Below are 20,000 nucleotides of genomic sequence, written 5' to 3' on the forward strand. Positions count from 1 at the left end.
ACTTTGCCATGCACTTTTAATTATTTTCATGGGTATTTTTAAACATGTACTTTTTACTTTGGTTAGGATGCATAAGGTATTGTGTAGATTCTAAGGTCTTTCTACAAACATTCATGGATAAATTTTCTCATTATCATGTTTCTTGTTAGGAAAGCACATTTCAAATGTATTTGGTACATTGTATTCTGAATTCCTTTCATACCAAATATTCATGTCCTGATATCCATTCTTGTTATCACTTATCTACTGCAATGCTTTAGAGACAGACATCCAAAATAACTTAAAATTACCATCATGCAATACCAAACTTAACCAAAGGAATTAGTTTTTTCCATTCATGTGCATTAAATATGCAGGTGCTGGAAAGGAAGACACCACCACATAGGGACACAGATCACCAGTACCTCCCAGTTCTGCGACAGTGCTGAGCGGATCCACTGGAGCATCGTGGATGGGGCGTACTGACTTGGGTTGAACTGCTGCACCAGGAACCAAAGGCATAAATCTCTTAGGGCCTGTATCAATACCATGAACTGGTTCTGAGATCTTGGTTGGACTTGGGTGATCAGACTCAGCTTCGCTGTCTGAGTATGGGTCACCCGAAATGGGACGGAACTGTGCTTGCTTCTTGGGCACAAATTCAGGAATCATCTTGCCCATATACTGCTGATACTCACGGTCTGTTTCCGAGATGTCTGACTGCAGTGATGGCTGAGGAGATGTGTGGTCTTCTTCTGGAGCCTCTGTTGATAAAGTCTTGCCTGTTGTTTGAGGAGGCTCTTCTTGCAAGGATTTTTCCTGTGGTGTCTGGATATGTCCATTTGTCTTGGTGCTGCTTATCTCAGATTTACAGGAAGTACCAGATTTCTCATGAATTACTGGTATAGGGATGTCTGTGGTGCGGTCACCATTAACCTCTTTCTTCTTTTCCAACTTCTTTGCTTCTCCAGGTAGAATAACTCCAAATTCATATCCAAAGTCATATTTGAAGTAGATCAGACCTGTGTCTGGATCAATGTGTTTTGTGCCTATAGGAGAAAGGTGAAACATGTTGCTTAAGCTTTTAATTAGTAAATCTACATGCATCCGAAGTGAGCATTGTGTGCTTTACATATGAAGGAATATTACATGCAAAAGAAATGATCTGCCATCCACAACCCCTGTATAGCTATATGTATAATGCAGAAATTTGAATAATAAAATAAAGTGTGGTTTACCATCACCTAAGTACAAGCAGAAAGCATTGTGTGCTAAAATACTTCCATAACAAATAAACTTTTAAGTGGAAGATAACCTATAAATTCCACAGGAAAAAAGAAGTGCTCATAATTTCGGTGGCAGTTGGCATCATCTCATATTCTTGGTACTAATTCCCTTTTCTACATATCATATCAATATATCATGTGATTTTGTCTCTCCCATTCTTACCAGAGAAAGTGACTGCTATTCTGATTTTTCTTGCTTACTTAAATATATTTCAGATATGAACATTTCATTATGTCAATTCTAAAATCAAATCAAATTCATATTAAGCTCATTAAATGTTACATCACCTATTAATGTATTCTTAATAAACTACAATGATACAGTGCCTACAATGACTGTTAGAACAAGTAATCTTCATTAATAATGTCTTGAAAATCAACTGCCACTGAAATTTTCATGCAAAGCCTTAACTGAAAAGAAAATAATAAGAACTCACCAAATTCGGAGACCCTGGATTCATCTCTATAAGCCTGGGGTTCCTGGACATCAGTTGCAAGTCCATCAGCAGTAGTAGGAGGTGCAGCAGTGGAGACTGGTGAGACAGATTGCTTTTTGAGTTCTTCGGGCATGGATGGAGGTTCACCTGCAGGCTCAGCTGGAACTGAGCCCTCCCTGGCAGCAAATACCTCAGTCACTAGCTGCTCAGCAAATTTCTGGGCTTTGTGGCGGAATGTCTGTGTCATGTCCTCAAACTGGTGGCTAACTACCTCTGAAATAATATGTTACATTTTTTTAAATATCAGTTAATTATCAGTTCAGGAACTGTCAAAATGCAATTCCAATATCATAACTTTTAATAATACTGGACTACCAACAGCATAATTATACTAAAAATAATAAGCAAAAAGTTTATCTTCTACTTACTCTGTGCAGACTTAGCATATTTTTTATCAATGCCAGTTTTGGTTGGTGATAAAGGCTGTGTAAATGCTTCTGGTTCTGTTTCAGTATCTGTAGTATGAGAAATGTGAGGATGGTGTCTATTTTCATCTTCCAGATCAAATGGCTTGAATTCCACTTTAGGGAACCGGGGTATGGAGTACTCTTCCAAGGACTCACGTCTTTCCCTTCTTGGTATATCTGAAAGTTCCACCACTGGACGTGGAGGACCTTCAAATTGAGGGGGTTGATCAAACTTGGAAGGAGGAGATGGATCCCTGCCTGAAGATTCACTTCGTCGCTTGCCAGGATCCCCAGCAGGAGGTGCAACTCGTCTGTACATTGGCTCTTCCCCTTCACTATCAGGAGGAAGCCACTTGGGAGCAATAGGCCTGCTGTCATAATCACTTTCATAGTCACTGCCTCTAAACTCTCCTTTGAAGAATTTCTTTGGCTGCGGTGGTGGAGGACCTCTTTCACGTTTAGGTCTGTGTGGCTCTGGTTCATAGGGGAATGGTTCTAATTTAGGGAACTGCTTCCCTTTTCCTGATTCTGTATCTGTTTTTTCAAGCTCTGACTCAGATACAAAGTCATATATATCTGTAATATCAATATCAATCTGGAAACCTTTCTTAGCTTCAATCTTTTTCTTAATCATTCGAATGTGGGCATCCTCTTCTTCCTGAACTAAAGTTGCTGTTCCACCTTCAACATATCCAATTTCAGGTTGCGGTCCTGGCTCGGGTAGAGGAGGAGATGGCACTTTGGGCTTTTCTGGCTCTTCCTGTTTTACCTTTATTGAAGGAGCTTTTGGAACCACCTTTGGAGTCTTACTCACTTTCTTTTCCTCTATCTTTGGAATGATGATTTCTGGAGATGTTTCCTTAAATGCTTGCACGAGAGGCTGATCTACAGGTTTAATTACTGGCCTCAATGGTTCACCTAATGTAGGCGGGACATCAAATTTAGATGGAGGAGTTGGAGTTCGTTCTCTGCTCTTAGAAATTGTTCGTTCTCTGGGTGGAGGAGGTCTGACTGGTGTGTATTCTGGGTCTTCTACATCACTGTCTGCTGGTTTCCACTTTGGCTTTAGTCTTCCTTCATAATCACTTTCATAATCACTCTCCCTAAACTCTCCCTTATAAAACTTTTTAGGTTTTGGTGGGGGTGGGCCTCTCTCTTTCTTAGGTTTTGGCTCCTCTACTGTGAATGGAAATGGTTCCAGGTCCATGAGCCTTTCAGTTTCAACAACCACTTGCTCTTCTTCAACTGGGGGAGGAGGTCTTTCTGGAACTTGCTCATAATCAGTTTCAGTGGTTATTTTTCTTTCCATTTTCTCCTTCTTCATTCTCATTTCCTCTTCCAGCTTAATATCAGTGAAAGTTTTCTCTGTTCTTTCAATAATTTTTGTATATGGCTTTTCTTCATAAGTTTGTACTTCTTGCATTGGAGGAGGCAAAATTCTTGACTTTACATCTACTTTATCAACTACATACTCTGTTTGCTGAATAATGACCCCTTCTTCTGGTGGAGTCCCTGGAGGAGGCAGCTCTGGTGATACTGGACGTTCAGGAAGTTTTTCAGTAGACTTTGTAGCTTTTACAACAACTTTCCTTTGTATTTCCTTTTTAGGTACATCCTTGGGGATAAGGATTTCAGGGCTTGGAACAATCTCTGCAGTAATTTCAACCTTCTCAACAGATGGACGCCAAGGTCCTTCTTCTGGTGGAACATCAAAAACTGTAGGAGGAGTTGGTGTTCTCTCCCTTGTTTTTGAGGGTGTCCTGTCAGATCTTAACTGTGGCTTTACTTTTGTGTAGTTTGGCTCTTCTGCATCACTGTCAGGTGGTTGCCATTTTGGTCGGATACGACTTTCATAGTCACTTTCATAGTCACTGCCAGTAAATTCACCTTTCTGGAACTTTTTAGGTTTTGGTGGTGGTGCACCCCTATCTTTCTTTGGCTTTGGTGGATCAGGAGTGAATGGGAAAGGTTCTAAAGCTGGTAGTGGTTCCCTTTTAGGTTCTTCTCTCTTTGTAGACCTTGACTTCCTTTCAGACGATGATGCTTGTTGACTTTCAGTTGAAGTTGTTGCAGTCCTAGAATCAGTAAACTTTATAACTCTAGTTGTTTGCTGCATAGTAACAAAGCGTTTGTGATAAGCACTAGAGTCTGCTATCTTTGTTATCTTTGTTGACTCAACTCCAATTGCATTTGAAAATGGTGACTCCTTTGGCTTGGATTCAGCATAAAGTTCTTCAGGAGGAGTACCAGGCTGCAAAACAGGTGATGGTGACCTAGGTGGAGGCTCTCTTTTAGGTGGTTCTTTTTTAGGAAATTCCTTTTTAGGTGGCTGTGACCTGAAAAGTTTAGGCTCTTTTGGTGCAACTTTTGGTGGTTCAGGAGGAGCTACATACTCTACCTTCTCTGGAATGACTATCTCTGGTGACACATCCCGTTCTGGTTCAGTTTCGGATTCAGGAAAATCTATTTTAGGCCTTGCTGGTCCTTCAAATTGTGGTGGCTGATCAAAAGCTGATGGAGGTGTTGGTGTTCTCACATGTGGCTGTGACACTTTGCTTTTCCCAAGTGGTGGCTGGACTTTTCCATAAACATTTTCTTCAGCATCACTGTCTGCAGGTTTCCATTTAGGTGCTATTTTTCCTTCATAATCACTATCATAGTCACTCTCATGGAATTCCCCCTTTTTAAACTTGCTTGGATGAGAAGGTGGCTGTCCTCTCGGCTTCTTCGGTTTCTCTGGGTCAGGCTCAAATGGAAAAGGTTTCAAATCCAATTCTATCTTTTCTTTTTCTTGGATAGTGACTGCCTGTTTTACAAGACCAGTAGATTTTAATGGTTCAATTTTGGGGACCTTTAAAGGTGCTTTCACATCCTTTTCAGGCTCTGTTTTTAGACTCACCTTTTTCACTGGCTTAATGACTTGCTGTGGTAAGTCCTGTTTTTCTGATGTAAATGATTCCTTTACTAAATGCTCCTTACATTCAGTAACTGATGATATTTTTATTTCTTTTTCACTTGTTTTTGTCTCTGCTACAGGTGTAGACTTCACTTTTGGTTCTGAAGTAGGAACAGGGGCAGATGTCTCAGCAGGTCTTGCATCTTGAATTGCTTTCACTTCATGTTTCTGTTCCATTTTCACCACTTGCTTTTTCTTGGGTTTTGGTGTGACATCAACACTTGTGCTTTCAAAGACCTCAACCTTCTTGTCAGACATTACTTCTACATGTGTTTCACTCTTCATCTCAACTTTCTTCTTAGTTCTTCGCCCTTCAGTAGAAATATCACTCTCATCCTTCATGGCATAATAAGTGTCTTCAGAGTAAGGACCTGATTTCCCTGGGTGTCCATGAGTTTCTCTTCTGAACTCTTCATATTTTGGTTTCTTTTCTTCTTTAGTTGGTTTAGTTTCTGGAGTGGGTTTCGTACCTGGGGCTCCTCCACGCCTTTCCTCATGGACCTCTTCTGACCTGCTAGTAAACATCTGTAAGAAAAGAATGGCAGCCAACATTTAGGAGAATATATTGCTGACTCAGAAAACATTTTTGGTTTAGGGCAAGAGTTCTGATGAAATTTCTGAAAGTGCTCTTAAATAAGAATTTTTGGTACCAAACTTTAGTAGAATAAGTATGTTATTCATTTGGTCAACACTTGCTCAAGGCAATTAAATCTAATTTAGTATAAAAAAAAAATCATCAACATATCCAATTATGATACAGAATCGAGAAAGCATCATGATCCAGGTAAGTTCACAAGGTTGTGCTTTATAAGGAATTCATTCACCTAGGCCTAACTGAGACCTGTATTTTTCCTGAGGTACTTACAAGGATGGGAACTGCTCATGGCACATCACACTGTCTGATCAAATCACATCAGATGGTAAACAAATGGAAAGAACAGGAAGGAAACAAAAGAAAGATAACCCAAGAACAATAGAGAATGCACATGTCACAGGGATTATATAGCATCACTATGTATTTAGTATAAAATATTAATTGGTTACAGCCAGGCGAGCACAGTGATGGAGAGAAACTCACACAATCTCATTTACAGGGAGAAACAAACTTACTTAAAATCTCACGTTTTTTTGCATCAATTGCAGTTTAGCTTGGGAAATGACCATAGTTTTTTAACCTGTCCAGGAAGAAAATTGCATTAGAAAAGAATAATGGTTTGAAAGGCGCATTGTATGCCCAATATGCAGGTTCTGACGCTCATGCTGAAGTAAATGCATGCCATTATGAAGAGGAAGAAGTAAATAAAGAGAAAGAACAAAGTTAAAGAGACAAGAAGGCTACATAAATATGACCCTGGGTTAGACGTTATTAGTGATATCGAGAGCTAACACTGCTAACTGCAGAGTGATGCTACACTATGGTCAACGAGCGCTAGAAAGCGCCAGGGGAAATCTATTTTACGAACCTGGGAAGATTTACTTTCAGATGACTTGAATGTACTGGAGAAGTGCGAGGTCTGACCTACTGAAGAGGCAGGAGTTGAGGGAAAGGAAAAGGTACCTGGGGCACTACCAGAAGGGAAACCAGGGGGGAATGAGGTTGAAGTGGGTTGGCCACTAAATTCAGAACTGGAGAAACTTTTGCTTTCACTCTTTGAAAACGATGATGACATGAATGATTCACTTTTGGAAAATGAACTAGAGCTAAAGCTTGATGAATTTGATTGTACAGTCTTTCCATGGCGACGTGGTAAGGTGCCTTCTGTATCTGCTGCATAGCCACTCTCTTCCAACTCCTGAACAGTCTTCTGAACAGTTTCTGTCTTTTTACGAGACTTAGGTGATGCAGGTTTTGTCTTCACAGAACCTTGTGCTGAAGATGTTTTTTCAGTCCCACTGCTTTCCTGTGATATGGGAACTACTCTCTCAGAAGTTGGCTGTGTTGGTATATCAACATGCTCAATATAGTCAGAGGTTAGAACTGGGGTTTCACTTAATGGACCACCACGTATAGGTGATGGAGACTGTATCCTTGAATGACGACTTAGTGTTGGTGTAACACTTTTTGGTGTTGGACCACCAGCTTCTTCAAATTTCTTTCTCATACCTACAACACCAACATTTTCTGTTACATGCTCCTCTACCAGTGTTTTTTGAATGTGAGTCTGTTCTTTTTGTGTGGCTGTTTGTGATGGCGCAACAGTAACTGTTTTGGGTGCTACTGCTGATACTTTAGGCCCAACCTGTGGAACAATGCTCTGGGCTGGTGCTACTTTAGGAAATACAGCTGGAGTCTTTGGTTTAACAGGCTGTGGAGCTACCTTTTGTATTGACTTCTGCTCAGGTGTTATCTGTGATGCAAGAAGTTTAACAGTCTGCACTATATGCTTACTTTGGATTCTACCAGCTTCTGGCACTGGTGTTGATTCCTTTGAAGTTGGAATATCAGATTCAACATCTGAGAAAAGGTACCCAGGAGGAGGAAGGGTATCAAGTGATGGTGGGGGACCAAAAGCAGAAGGAGGTGGAGGGGATGGCTGCTTTGATTTCTTGGACCTTCCTTTCTTCATTTTAATGTTCATTGGTTTATATCCAACAGCCTCACTGTCACTCATGTATAGTCTTGATAAAGAGCCTGGTACAGAGTCATAATCACTTTCATATTCACTTTCTGTGAATGAGCCAGGAATAAACTTCCTGGGGATAGATGGAGCTCTTCCCCTTGGTTTCTTTTCCTTTTCTGGCTCTAAAGTGAATGGGAAGGGTTCCAAAGGAGGAAGTTGAATAATAGGTGAGGTGACAGAACCTTCTCTTGTAGGGACTTTAGACCTCATAGTAATATCCTTTGTTGGTTGTTTCTTCTTTGAATCTGAAGGGAGAACAAGGCCTTGTTTAGGCGCAATGGTTACTGGCTTTGTTTGGACCACAGGCTGCATAGGTGTAATTACAAGAGGAGTTGGGCCTGGTATTGTATCCTTCTTTTCCAGAGTTGTTTTTGAAATATGCTGGGATGTTTGAGTTATCTCTTCCTGAGTTGTTCTGCTTGTAGATTCTCTTACGGATGAGGTGGTGATAGTCTGGGTCTGAGGCATTGGTTGTGGTGGCCATGACAACCTCTTTTCTTTAACAGTGATGTTGCTTGACCAATACACAGATGGTGGGGCTTCATGTGGCCTAGCAGGTAAAACTTGAGGCTCAGTCACAGGTGGTCTTTCTAATGAATGAGAACGTGTTCTTAGTAATGGCACTGCCTTTGGTACTTCCATTTCTTGCACCTTAGGAGGCCACTTCTCATTTATCTTTCCAGCTGTGGATCTGATCATTTTCTCTTTAAAGGAGGATTTGACTTCTGTCTTAACAACAGTCTTCTTTACAGGTTCTTGTACTGGTTTTGGTGGTGTTTTGGGAACAGGTGCTACTGTAGGCAAAGATGGTATAGTAACAGGTTCTGGCTTTGGTGTGATAACAGGTGCTGGCTTTGGTGTGGTAACAGGTGCTGGCTTTGGTGCAGTAATGGGTGCTGGCTTTGGTGTAGTAACAGGTGTTGGCTTTGGTGTAGTAACAGGTACTGGCTTTGGTGTTGTAACAGGTGTTGGCTTTGCCACAGGTTCTGGGGATATTACTAAATCAAATGGAGGTGGCGGAGCTGGTGTTGATTTTGCTGGAGTTTGGCCTCGCTTTGGTGTTGGTGCACGTACTGAACGGAAACCAGGTAAAGCTACATCTGGTGACATACCAGGAACTATTGGAGTGGGTTCTGGAGATATGATTTGGACAGGTTCTGGAGATATGATAGGAGCAGGTTCTGGAGATGTGACAGGAGCTGGTTCTGGATGTGAAACTGTTTTTGGCTTAGGAACTGGCAAAGGTTGTGGTTTTGGTTCAACATATGCTTGAGCAGGCTCAGGTTTGGGTTCAACATACACTGGAGCAGGCTCTGGTGTAGGTTCAACATACACAGGAGCAGGCTCAGGTTCGATATACACAGGAGCAGGTTCAGGTTCAATATACACAGGGGCAGGCTCAGGTGCAGGTTCAACATACACTGGAGCAGTTTCAGGTTCAATGTACACAGGGGCAGGCTCAGGCTCAGGTGTAGGTTCAACATACACTGGAGCAGGCTGTGGTGTAGGTTCAACATACACTGGAGCTGGCTCAGGTTCAATATACACAGGAGCAGGCTCAGGTGTAGGTTCAACATATACAGGAGCAGGCTCAGGTTCAATATATACTGGGGCAGGCTCAGGTGTAGGTTCAACATACACAGGAGCAGGCTCAGGTGAAATATATACTGGAGTAGGTTCTGGTTCTGGAATATGAGCTGATGGTGCTTCTGATTTTGGAATAAAAGTAGGCTCTACCATTGGAACTATAACTGTAGCAGGTTTAGTTTCCGACATGTACGACTGAGTAGACACTTTAGACTCCTGTTTCATAACTTTGGTTTCCCGTTTCTGGAAAGACATGGAAGTTTCCTGAGAACTAATTTCAGAGAAAGAGGATATCATATTTTTCACTGATCTTCCTCCCATTGGAGATTCCTGATATGCTGGTTCCCCTTCTTCAGGTTTAGGAGGCCATTGCTTCATTAGTTTTCCTTGTGGTTCCACAGTCTTTTCCTCCACTTTCTTTGTTGGTTCTGGGGCTGGTGGCACAGGTTTCTCTATCTTAGGTTTTTCAAGCTTTGGTTCAGGTATAACTATTGGTTTTATCGGTTTTACTTTTTGATCTGCCTTTTCTACAGGTACTATTGTTGGAGGAGGAATAGTTTCCTTCTTTAGCTTTCTTGGCACTGGTTTTATTATCTCTTGTTCCCCTTCAACTCCAGTGGCTGCAAAGAACTTTTCCACTATCTTGGGCTTTATTTTTGGAGTAACAGATTTTTTTGCCTTGACAATTTCTTCCTCTTTTTTAAGCACTTCAGGTCTCATGCCACCTTCAAACACAGGGGGAGTATCAAAAGCCCATGGTGGAAGAGGGTCACGACCAACTGAATGTGGCCTGGCAACCTGTTTCCCCGTAGCATCAAATTTAATTTTCTTTAAATGTAGCCGGTGTTCACTTTCCATGTCACTTTCATATTCACTATAGTCACTGTCTGTAAAAGTACCAGGAATAAATTTCCTAGGAATGGGTGGTGGCAAACTTCTTGGTCTTTCTCTCCTAGTTGGTTCTTGGGGTTGGAAAGGTAATGGTTCAAGTTGTGGGAATTTCTCTGGTTTAAACTCAATAGTCATAATCTCTTCAATGGTGGGGGTTGCTCTAGCAGATGATGTTTCCCGCGTTGGTGTTGGTGTCTCGCGAACAGGTGTTGATGGCTGCTTGGGACTTGGGAACATGCGAATTCCACCTGGTACTTCATCAGGTGACATTGGTACAATTGTTTCTTCCAATCTCTTTGCAATTTGAATGACTGATTCTCGTTTCTTTTTAGGTTTCTTTTGCTCCTTCAAATCATCACGTTCTGGAGCTTTTGGAGGCTTTACTGGTTCATCTATACTTGACTTTCTTTCAGGCATTATGAGAGGAGTAAGTGGTTTCTTTGGTTCTTTCACAACATTTTCATATGGTTGAAGAGGCATCTGAGAAAACATCCTAGTCTGCACATCTGATGATGTAACAAACATGGTCTTTGTTTCAGAAGACATTGAAGAGAAAGACATCTGGGACATTGAACTAAAATCTGATTGCACCTTACTTTCAAATGTGCCAGATTCAATTTTTGATTGCCATGACTTAGCTGGAGCTTCCATTACAGGCTCAGCAATGACTTCAGGTAATGAGGGCTTAGTATCAATTTTAACTGGTTCAGGCTGTGGACTAGGTTCCTTACGAGCAGGTAATGGAGATGGTACAAATTCAATCACCTGTTCACTTTCTGGGACAAAATACTCAATAGTATCCTCACCCTGCTGTACTTCTATGACTGCCTCAGAAACAGTAGGTTCAGGCATTACATTAGAAGCTACTGGCTCTAACACAACTTCCTCAGGCTCTACAAGTTTATGAGGTTCTGGCACATCTGCTTCTATTAATGAACTTTGAGTCACATGCTCTGGTTCCAATTCTTGAACCACTGGTTCTGTAATTTCCGACTCTGAAACAAAATCAGGAACTTCATACTTAGGGATAGGCTCTGGAACAGGCTCTTCCACCTTATTAACAACTGGTACTGTTGAAATGTCAAAGGTCTCTGAAACTACAGGTTCAGGTACAATGGGTTCTTTATCTACCAGTTTTGGAACAGCTGGCTCTGGAATTACTTCAGCTACTGCTGGCTGTGGATACTCTTGATCCAGAACAGGCTCTTGAACAAAGGACTCAGGAACAATGGGTTTTTCAACTACAGATTCTGACACAGATTCTTCCAGAGGAGGACTTGTTATTCCAGTTGTATATACTTTGGTTTCTACTGTTGAATAACTGGATGATGAAACAGATTTTTTGGTTTCATAAAATGTTGATTCACTTGAAGTTACTTCTGTTTTTACTTCTCTTATTACTCTGGGTTCAAATTCAGCTGCATTTGGATTTAATTTTGATATCTTAGTTTCTTCTACTGAATCAATTGGTTCAAGTTCTGGAACCTCTAGTTCTTCCGTACACTCTTCTACAGGTTTTGGCTTGAGACTGATAACAACTGAAGGTTCTGGTATTACTTCAGGAACAGGAGACACAAGCTTAATTTCTTCCTCTTTAGGTGTTTGTTCTGGTAAATTTTCTGTAATTAAGCTAACTTCTGGTTCATGAGTTACAACTACTTCCTCTTGTTGCACCGGCTCTGGTTCATGAATATGCTCGATTCTATATTCAATTTCTGGCTCTGGTACTACTTCTGGTTCATGCTGCATTACAACTTCTTCATAAATAGGTTCTGGTTCAGGAATCAGTACTGGTTCGTCAGGAAGAATAACTTTTGTTTTTTCTGGCTCTGCTTCTTGACTTACAGTCATTTCTGTATCACTTACATATCCATATACTGGTTCAGGCTCAGGCTCAAGGTAGATATCTGGCTCAGCAGGTGCTCTGGGTTTTGGAAGAGGTTTAGGGGCAGGCTTTGGCTTACTTGGTACAGCAGGAGATTGAGTTTCCATTGCAGAGAAAGAAGATATAAGGGAAGACACACTTTTACTAACTATCTCAACGTTTGTATCCATCCGTGTTGGATATTCAAGCTCATCCTCTGAAGGCACTGGTGGCCATGCCTTTTTCAGTTTCCCTGGAGGCCTTCTCACCTCCTCCTCTGCTTCACTTGCAGTCTCAGATGGTGATTGGTGCAAGGGAACTGGGGGTGCTGGGAGAGATGGTGGGGGAACAATTGGGGATTTGACGGGAGCTTTGGGAGGGGCTTTAAACATTTTAACAGGAGAGGTAGGGGATGGTGCCTCAACTGCTACTTCCTCTATTGCTCGCTTTATTGTTTTCACATGTCCTTCTTCCATAGACTCACTTTTTCTCTGTATAGTAGGAAGATGAAAAAGGATAGATAACAGTTTGCCCTCCACCAAAGTAAAATTAGAAACAAGATATATACAAAATGCAATCGTGTGTAAGTGCAGAAATATCCATTTTTTATATCCCAAACCAAAACTGCATGTGAAAAGAGTAAAAGCATAAAACTTTGCAAGTAAGAGCAAAAGGAGAAATTGAAAATGTGATTGCCATCTATCAGTGCTAATAAAAACCAAGAGGATTACTGAAAACAATAATCCAGATATTTGGAATCTATTCTGGAGTCATTAGTATTAAAATAATGACAGACATACTAATATATATTATTCTAGGATAAATGGTTTTATTATCACATAATGATATACCAACATGACTGATATAGCACCATGTACAGTACCTTTGGTAACTTGGTTGTTTCTCTGTATTGTCCTTAATTTACAAATGACTCCAGACTGTCTTCCTTCGAAATGTCATGAGTAGAGAAGTTATAATATAAGTGAAATAAGAAAAATTCCATCACCATCTGCATTATAACTCTGCCATATCCTTTTTTAGAACCAGCAAATCAAACATGGCAAGATCTGTACAGTCCACTATTTAGCACAACAGGATGTTTATATACAATGTTGTGCCACTATAAATGGATTCTGGTATGCGATCATCCATGCTCAATTCCAGTTATGTATGTACAGAGAAGCATAGTAATAAAAGAAAATATGGAAATCATCTTTACCTTAGTTTCATCAGTTACATCAGTAAATACAATCTTGTGTGTTTGAGATGTCTCATCTATAATCAGTTGTGTCACCATAACATCTGCAAGAGTCTCCGCCCGACCAGCTGGGTTGGTAGCAATAGCACCATACCGACCAGAATCATCTAATTGAGCTGTGGAAAATTTGGTTATCCAGTAAAATATACAAAGTACATAGTCTATAGAAAATAAGATGTTTTTGTTATAAACATCTATTCATTCTAGAGAAACTCTTAAAACAGCTTTAGGATATCAAAAACTACTATCAAGAATGCGCAGATACCTATCACATCTAGTACTGACAAGTGGTATCTATTATATACCTTCCTGGATGATGAGAAGGTGTCGAGTACCCTCAGAGCGCTGAGTTAAGCGATCACTTGCAGTAAGTGCTTGACCATCCTTTGTCCATGAAACTTCAGGTAAGGGGGTACCAGTCACATCAATCTCCATGTGTAGTCGTTCGTTTACACCCACCACAACAGGTTGCAGCCTTTTCGATATCACTGGTGGGAACTGTTTTTCTGTTGAATGGAAATATAAACCAAGCTAAGTATCCCATCCCCATAGGATTATTATATTAAGTGTAAGTAATAGAGGACAAACAGTCTAGTTCTTGAATAATATAGTGTCTACACTTTTGGTTATAATATAATTTTGAAATAATTCCAAATAGTTTTAAATTCCACAACTGTTACACACATGAACCACCGAGCATCTAATGGTTTACATGCATCTTTCATTTCTAAAAGGACTGGCTAAAGTCTCTGATTTTTTATGAAAGTCTAAATAATACAAAAGTCATTCATCTGTAAATAGTATTTTATGAATGTTTTCACATACTTAAAAATTCAGAATGCATCTTTTTCATTACCTTTTTAACATTAACACGAACAAAGGAACTTACTCTTGATTATAACATCACAGGTGCACTGGGCAGAGCCACCTTCATTCTGTATGAAACAGGTGTAATGTCCACTATGTCCTTGGTTGACCCTGGGGATGGTCAGTGAAGTTTTGTTTAACTGAGTCTTAACTTGAATATCATCCTTAAGAGGTCCATCATTATGGGTCCATGTCACAGATGGGTCTGGATAACCTGTAAAGTAAGAAGAAATTGTTTAATTGCAAAATAATTTCTGATTTGTCATTTCTAATCTTTATTACAATAGTGGTCACTTTGCTAATCTTTATTACAATAGTAGTCATTTTGCTAATCTTTATTACAATAGTGGTCGTTTTGCTGTTGTACCTACATATTTCCATATAAAAAAAAAAAATTCTTAAATGTAAACTGAATACACAGTCTTAACAAAATTTGCACATCAGTGAACTATGAAGGAAGTGCTCAAAGTGTATTTTCTAAAAATATAAAATAAACTACTATAAATTACCATCAATTGTGCTTTCCAGAACAATTCGGTCATCCTCTTTGGCAATGATACTCTGAAGAGGTGTGATGAATCTTGCAGGGGCAGCCTTCCTCTTGCCTGTTGCAAATTTCTTTGGAGGAGGAGTGATGGAAACGGTGCCAGAATCTTGGCTCACCTGCTGGACCACTTTGTCACCCTCAATCTTTACCATGCTTACCTGGGTAAAAAAAAATAAGTGTTGAAATTTGGCTGTATTTGAGATATTCAACTTCATGAGAAAGATTAATCAAAACAATTACAATACTGTGCCACTAAATCTTACTTTATCACTGACCACGGCTGGTGCAATTCCATCTTGCTTCACCTCCTGGAAATGTGCTTTGTGAACCTAAAAACACACAAAAAAAAAATGCTTAAAAAAATATGTGGAAAATTATTCCATTTCAACAAGTAAATGACTGAAAGGAATGTATACCCCTACTCTAGTATGAATCTTACATATCATGAACTCATCATCAAAAATGCATTTTTTTCGCAACTGCAACATCAAAAACAAGAAATCACCTCTGTTGCTGGCTGTCCAGAGACCTTCTTGACCTGTGAAGTGGAGGCTGCAGACATGCTATGCTTCTTCTCATCCATGCTTCCTCCACTACTCATGACAACCTTGGTTATGTGGCTGGTTTCCATTCTGCTGGTTTGTTGGAACATGGTTGAGGATGATGTTGTGGATGAGGTGTAGCTCTCCTCCCTCACATGATGCTGCGGTTTCCCTTGGGGCTCCATGGCTGCTGGTTTTGCTACTACTGTTGGTGGATCTGAAATAACAAAGAAACTATTCAGTTTCACAATTTCAATTTCATTCTAAACTGAAGCCAGTATGACTAAATTCTAATTCAATCTGCAAATAATTTTCCGTTCCCTAACTTGCTCAACATTCAATTTTAAGTAATTTATGAATCTAAGATTACCTCTCCTATACCAAATGAACCCTCTATGGTCTCTGTACCTATGTCAGTAACCAATGTTCATTGACTATCCAAAGTACTCACTGCATCAGTTAAACTCTTCATGAAATGATAAATCTCTTGTTAATTTTATCATACTACCCTACATTAGTTTAGCTATTCTGAAAAAGCGGGAGGGCCCTGATTCGCGTTTTGTATTTAATCACTTATTGTCAACCCAACCTTAACATCATCATAAATAATTTTGGTAATTTCCTCAAACATCCACTTTTACTTGGAATACTTGACATACTTTGATAAGATTTAACATTTGTATATAAGAGGTTTTTATACTTTACCTTCAAGGTTACTAAATCACAGAGCATAATATTTTAGCCCAGATGAAAAACGGCAGGATTGTTTTCTATTTGCATCTGAATTCTCTTAGAAAGTGTTGCTATGTAACTGAATACTGTCTCTACATTTGTTTTCGAAGGCAGCAGTGGGATAAGGGGGGGGGGGAGAAGGATCAATTACTAGAGGCAAAAAGATTCGGGTAAAATGCAAATTTATACTCCACTGATTTTACGTAACTAGCTTCTGTATATAGATATATAATACATTTGTGTTTAAAATACCGATAGAACCCGACTATACTTTATAATAAGAACACATAAGCATTCACTATTCGCACCAATACAAATACAACTTTCCAATTGGTGAAATGTTCTAGATATTACCTTACCAATTATTTCATAATACTGTAATTAAATGTGATCCTCTCATAAAATTGAACTCACCCTAATTGCGGAGTTTCTTCAACTAGCTAAAATATGTGTGTGAATTGCAACGTTCCTACAGCAGCCACGTGTCTCCCCTGGCGCACTCAGTCACTTGGTCCCATACTTGAGAATACCGATTCGAAATAATAGTATGCTCTGTCATGATTGACTAATAAGTCACTTCTGATTAAGTACTCAAGTTTCCGATCATTTCACCTATTCCATACTTAATTTTCCAAGCTGTATCGCGTCGATCGATCGGTCGTTCAGTCGAACATATTGGCGATTTAGGGTTGGCCACGAAAATAATTTGTTACTATGCATTAGCCGTTTCCGAATCTTTTGACAAATCTGTTTCATTTTCTTTTAATCTTACATATCATGATACTCTTGTGTTCAATATACACAATGAATAGCACACTATATTCTCGTCAGTCCAACATTTTTCAAAAAGAGCTTATTTTTTTCAATAAAACTACTATTCGTTTACGACATAAGGATGGTGAGGTGTAAGCTGATGCCGCCGAGGCAGGTCATCTGGCTGCCAAGGAAAGATCTGCGGTAACTGTCATTTATCAGTCATTACGTCACAGTGCACTTGAATCACACTCCAATCTAGTTGCCAGTCTAGCTCCGCCCCTTGTCCAAAGTCCTGTGGCCAACCCGACAGGTCAAGACGAGGTTAAAGGTAAACGAGGTTAGCTTTCCCGTCCACAGGTTGCGAGCCGCACTTCTAACCTGCATCCAGACGGTTCCCCTCCACTCGAACCGCGACACGCCCTCACTTCACCCACTCTCCCTGGCCCACCCTCCTCCTCATGCCCCTTTTTGGTAAACTGGGGAGGCTGCGGATAATTACTTTACCATGCTTTTTTTCTGCCCGTTTCTAAATCAAGGACTGGATAGAATTACCAATCTCGGAAATCAACACTTTCTTGTACTGAAGCGTAGAATATAAAGATCAAATGACTACGAAAAAATATTATTTCTGATTCTACCGGCACAACCTCCCCGTACCCCGCATATGATTCACCAGTAAGCCGGGAGTGGAAATTCGAAAAAAATATATAACTAAGATGGCTGCCAGGAATAAATGAGCGAGAGGTTGTGTACATTGGGGCACCGTGAATTTCTATGAGTGATTTCCCTACGTGTTAAACAAACATGTGAAGAGAGGCGCTGTAAATACGCCTTGACTTAATTTTGTTACATTGTTCGCAAAAAAACACCATGCACCTGGTCTGTTCATCTTGTTGGGAAAAAATAATCTTTTGCGTATGAGAAACATTCCATGAGGTAACTTTTTTAATACCTGATAATTCTCCTAATTGCAAAGAGTTTCTGGTATCGAATCAAGGGAGGGTTAAAGGCCCACCGTGTACCTAATAATACAAGCTGTTTACATGGACGGTCAACATCCTCTTCACCGGCACCTGAAGATGACTGACTCGTGTATTTATAGTCTCGAGAATTTTTACTTGAACTATATCAACCGCCTGATGTGCCATCGCCACAAGCTCTAGCACCAGCTGGTCGCTAGTGCATAAGGTTCACCACTCGGTGTCTCACCAAAGACGGAAATCACCACTCGTCTTCCGACTCTAGACTGCCAGGGGCATAATTTTTATTCTTTACCGATAGAAAGAGCGTCAGAGGTGCTATCCATCATTATACCAATACAATATAAGAATCATATTAACAACTACTTCTTGATATTAACACGAGTATGGCAAAGGTTAATGAAGACACGAGGTAAAACATGGTAAAGATAAATTTCTCAGGATTTCCTACATACTTTGCCGTGTCTTCTTAAGGTTTCTGATATGCTTTTGCCAACATAAACTGTTATCTGCATTTCTGTTAAACTGACAGCCTTTTTTTTTGACGCTTTGCCTGAATCTAAATTTAAGACTCCTCATACATTGATTTATTTTCCAATTTACAGGCACTAGCTACGGCCTGTACAAAAGACGTACAAAAAATGTAATATCTGGCCTATAAATATAAAACTGTATCCCGCACATGTTTACGGAAGTTATGTCAGGCATCCAACTTCCTCTCCGCTTGTAAACACGAATGCCCTCCAGTGTCTGCTCAGACATTCTACAGTTAGAAAATGGCTGAAAGTTGCGGGTTTTAATCTTAACCACCACAGGTGTATCTGACAACCCTCTTGATATATCATCAAAGCTGAAACTAAAATCGGCTTCAAAGAGGTTATCATATATTTGCCTTTTCCACGTGCTGAAATAGATCCACCGCCAACCTCATTCCATTTTAAGTCGGGAGGAATAACCACAGGCCAATATTACATCCCTTGATGTTATGCGACCTTCATTAATGAGGCAGTTATCCTGAATAAAACATACGATAATCCGCTGAGATATTTAAATCATTGCATATAAACACAATCCATTCGCTTGTCACTGTAAATAAAGACATGGAAATGTTTACAGAAATGCATTGTTTCAACATAATCAAACAAATCTAAACAAGGATGGCATATGAAACACCCCCTTGAACAGGTACAAAAATAACTAAGATCTCCCACTGAACGCGTGTGAAACGGCCCCTGCAGAGCGATATGCGGGTGTTTATCTTTTTGTCCCGAACGTTTATAAATAATCGTAGGCTGGCGATTAAACCCGTGGCGGAGGGAGGCACGAGTATCGCACCAACAGCTCGCGGAAGTTAACGTTTGCTTGTGGCTGGGAGCATGCACGCGTGGGTGTTTGCACTGGCCGGGAATGGGTGCTTGCAACAGGGAGGGCGGGGCGAAGTAGGAATGGGGTGTTGCCGGTGCACGCCAAGTTTGGCAAATGGTCGACAGTGGTGTGCTTATCTGCAGCGAGGGTTATCCCATCGTGTGTGTGTGTGTGTGTGTGTGTGTGTGTGTGTGTGTGTGTGTGTGTGTGTGTGTGTGTGTGTGTGTGTGTGTGTGTGTGTGTGTGTGTGTGTGTGTGCGTGCGTGTGCATGCGCGTGTGTATGCGTGCGTAAGTGTGAGTTTATGCATATATGTATGTATGTGGATATGTGCATGCGCATGTATATGTGCATGTGTATGCATGTGTATATGTTTGTGTATGTATGGGCGTGTGTGTGTGTGTGTGTGTGTGTGTGTGTGTGTGTGTGTGTGTGTGTGTGTGTGTGGATGTGTGTATGTGTGCATGTGTGTATGTGTGCATGTGTGTGTGCATGTGTGTGTGCATGTGTGTGTGTGCATGTGTGTGTGTGCATGTGTGTGTGTGTGCATGTGTGTGTGTGCATGTGTGTGTGTGTGTGCGTGTATGTGTGTGTGCGTGTATGTGTGTGTGCGTGTATGTGTGTGTGCGTGTATGTGTGTGTGCGTGTATGTGTGTGTGCGTGTGCGTGTATGTGTGTGTGCGTTTATGTGTGTGCGTGTATGTTTGAGTGTGTGCGTGTATGTTTGAGTGTGTGCGTGTATGTGTGAGTGTGTGCGTGTATGTGTGTGTGTGTGCGTGTATGTATGTGTGTGTGTGTGTGTGTGTGTGTGTGTGTGTGTGTCTACATATATATATATATATATATATATATATATATATATATAT

General features: G+C 40.4%; 1 protein-coding gene across 12 annotated transcripts in view; it reads right to left on the reverse strand.

Annotated features, from left to right (window-relative positions):
• The window catches only part of LOC113819544 (titin), a 228,235-nt gene that overhangs the window by 6,701 nt on the left and 201,534 nt on the right, over positions 1-20,000 (reverse strand). For 7 of the 12 annotated variants that reach the window (XM_070128134.1, XM_070128138.1, XM_070128135.1 and 4 more), the window contains 10 exons: positions 15,266-15,519; positions 15,024-15,089; positions 14,723-14,918; positions 14,236-14,427; positions 13,652-13,852; positions 13,308-13,462; positions 6,589-12,579; positions 2,131-5,650; positions 1,703-1,975; positions 405-1,028 (listed from right to left, as the gene is read on the reverse strand). In XM_070128134.1, the coding sequence (XP_069984235.1) occupies positions 405-1,028; positions 1,703-1,975; positions 2,131-5,650; positions 6,589-12,579; positions 13,308-13,462; positions 13,652-13,852; positions 14,236-14,427; positions 14,723-14,918; positions 15,024-15,089; positions 15,266-15,519 (11,472 nt within the window). Of the gene's footprint in view, positions 1-404; positions 1,029-1,702; positions 1,976-2,130; positions 5,651-6,235; positions 6,301-6,588; positions 12,580-13,307; positions 13,463-13,651; positions 13,853-14,235; positions 14,428-14,722; positions 14,919-15,023; positions 15,090-15,265; positions 15,520-20,000 lie in introns of those variants that run through there. The other 5 variants (XM_070128139.1, XM_070128137.1, XM_070128140.1 and 2 more) reach the window with 4 other exon arrangements.

The sequence above is a fragment of the Penaeus vannamei genome, chromosome 12 (genome assembly GCF_042767895.1).
Source record: "Penaeus vannamei isolate JL-2024 chromosome 12, ASM4276789v1, whole genome shotgun sequence".
NCBI lineage: Eukaryota > Metazoa > Arthropoda > Malacostraca > Decapoda > Penaeidae > Penaeus > Penaeus vannamei.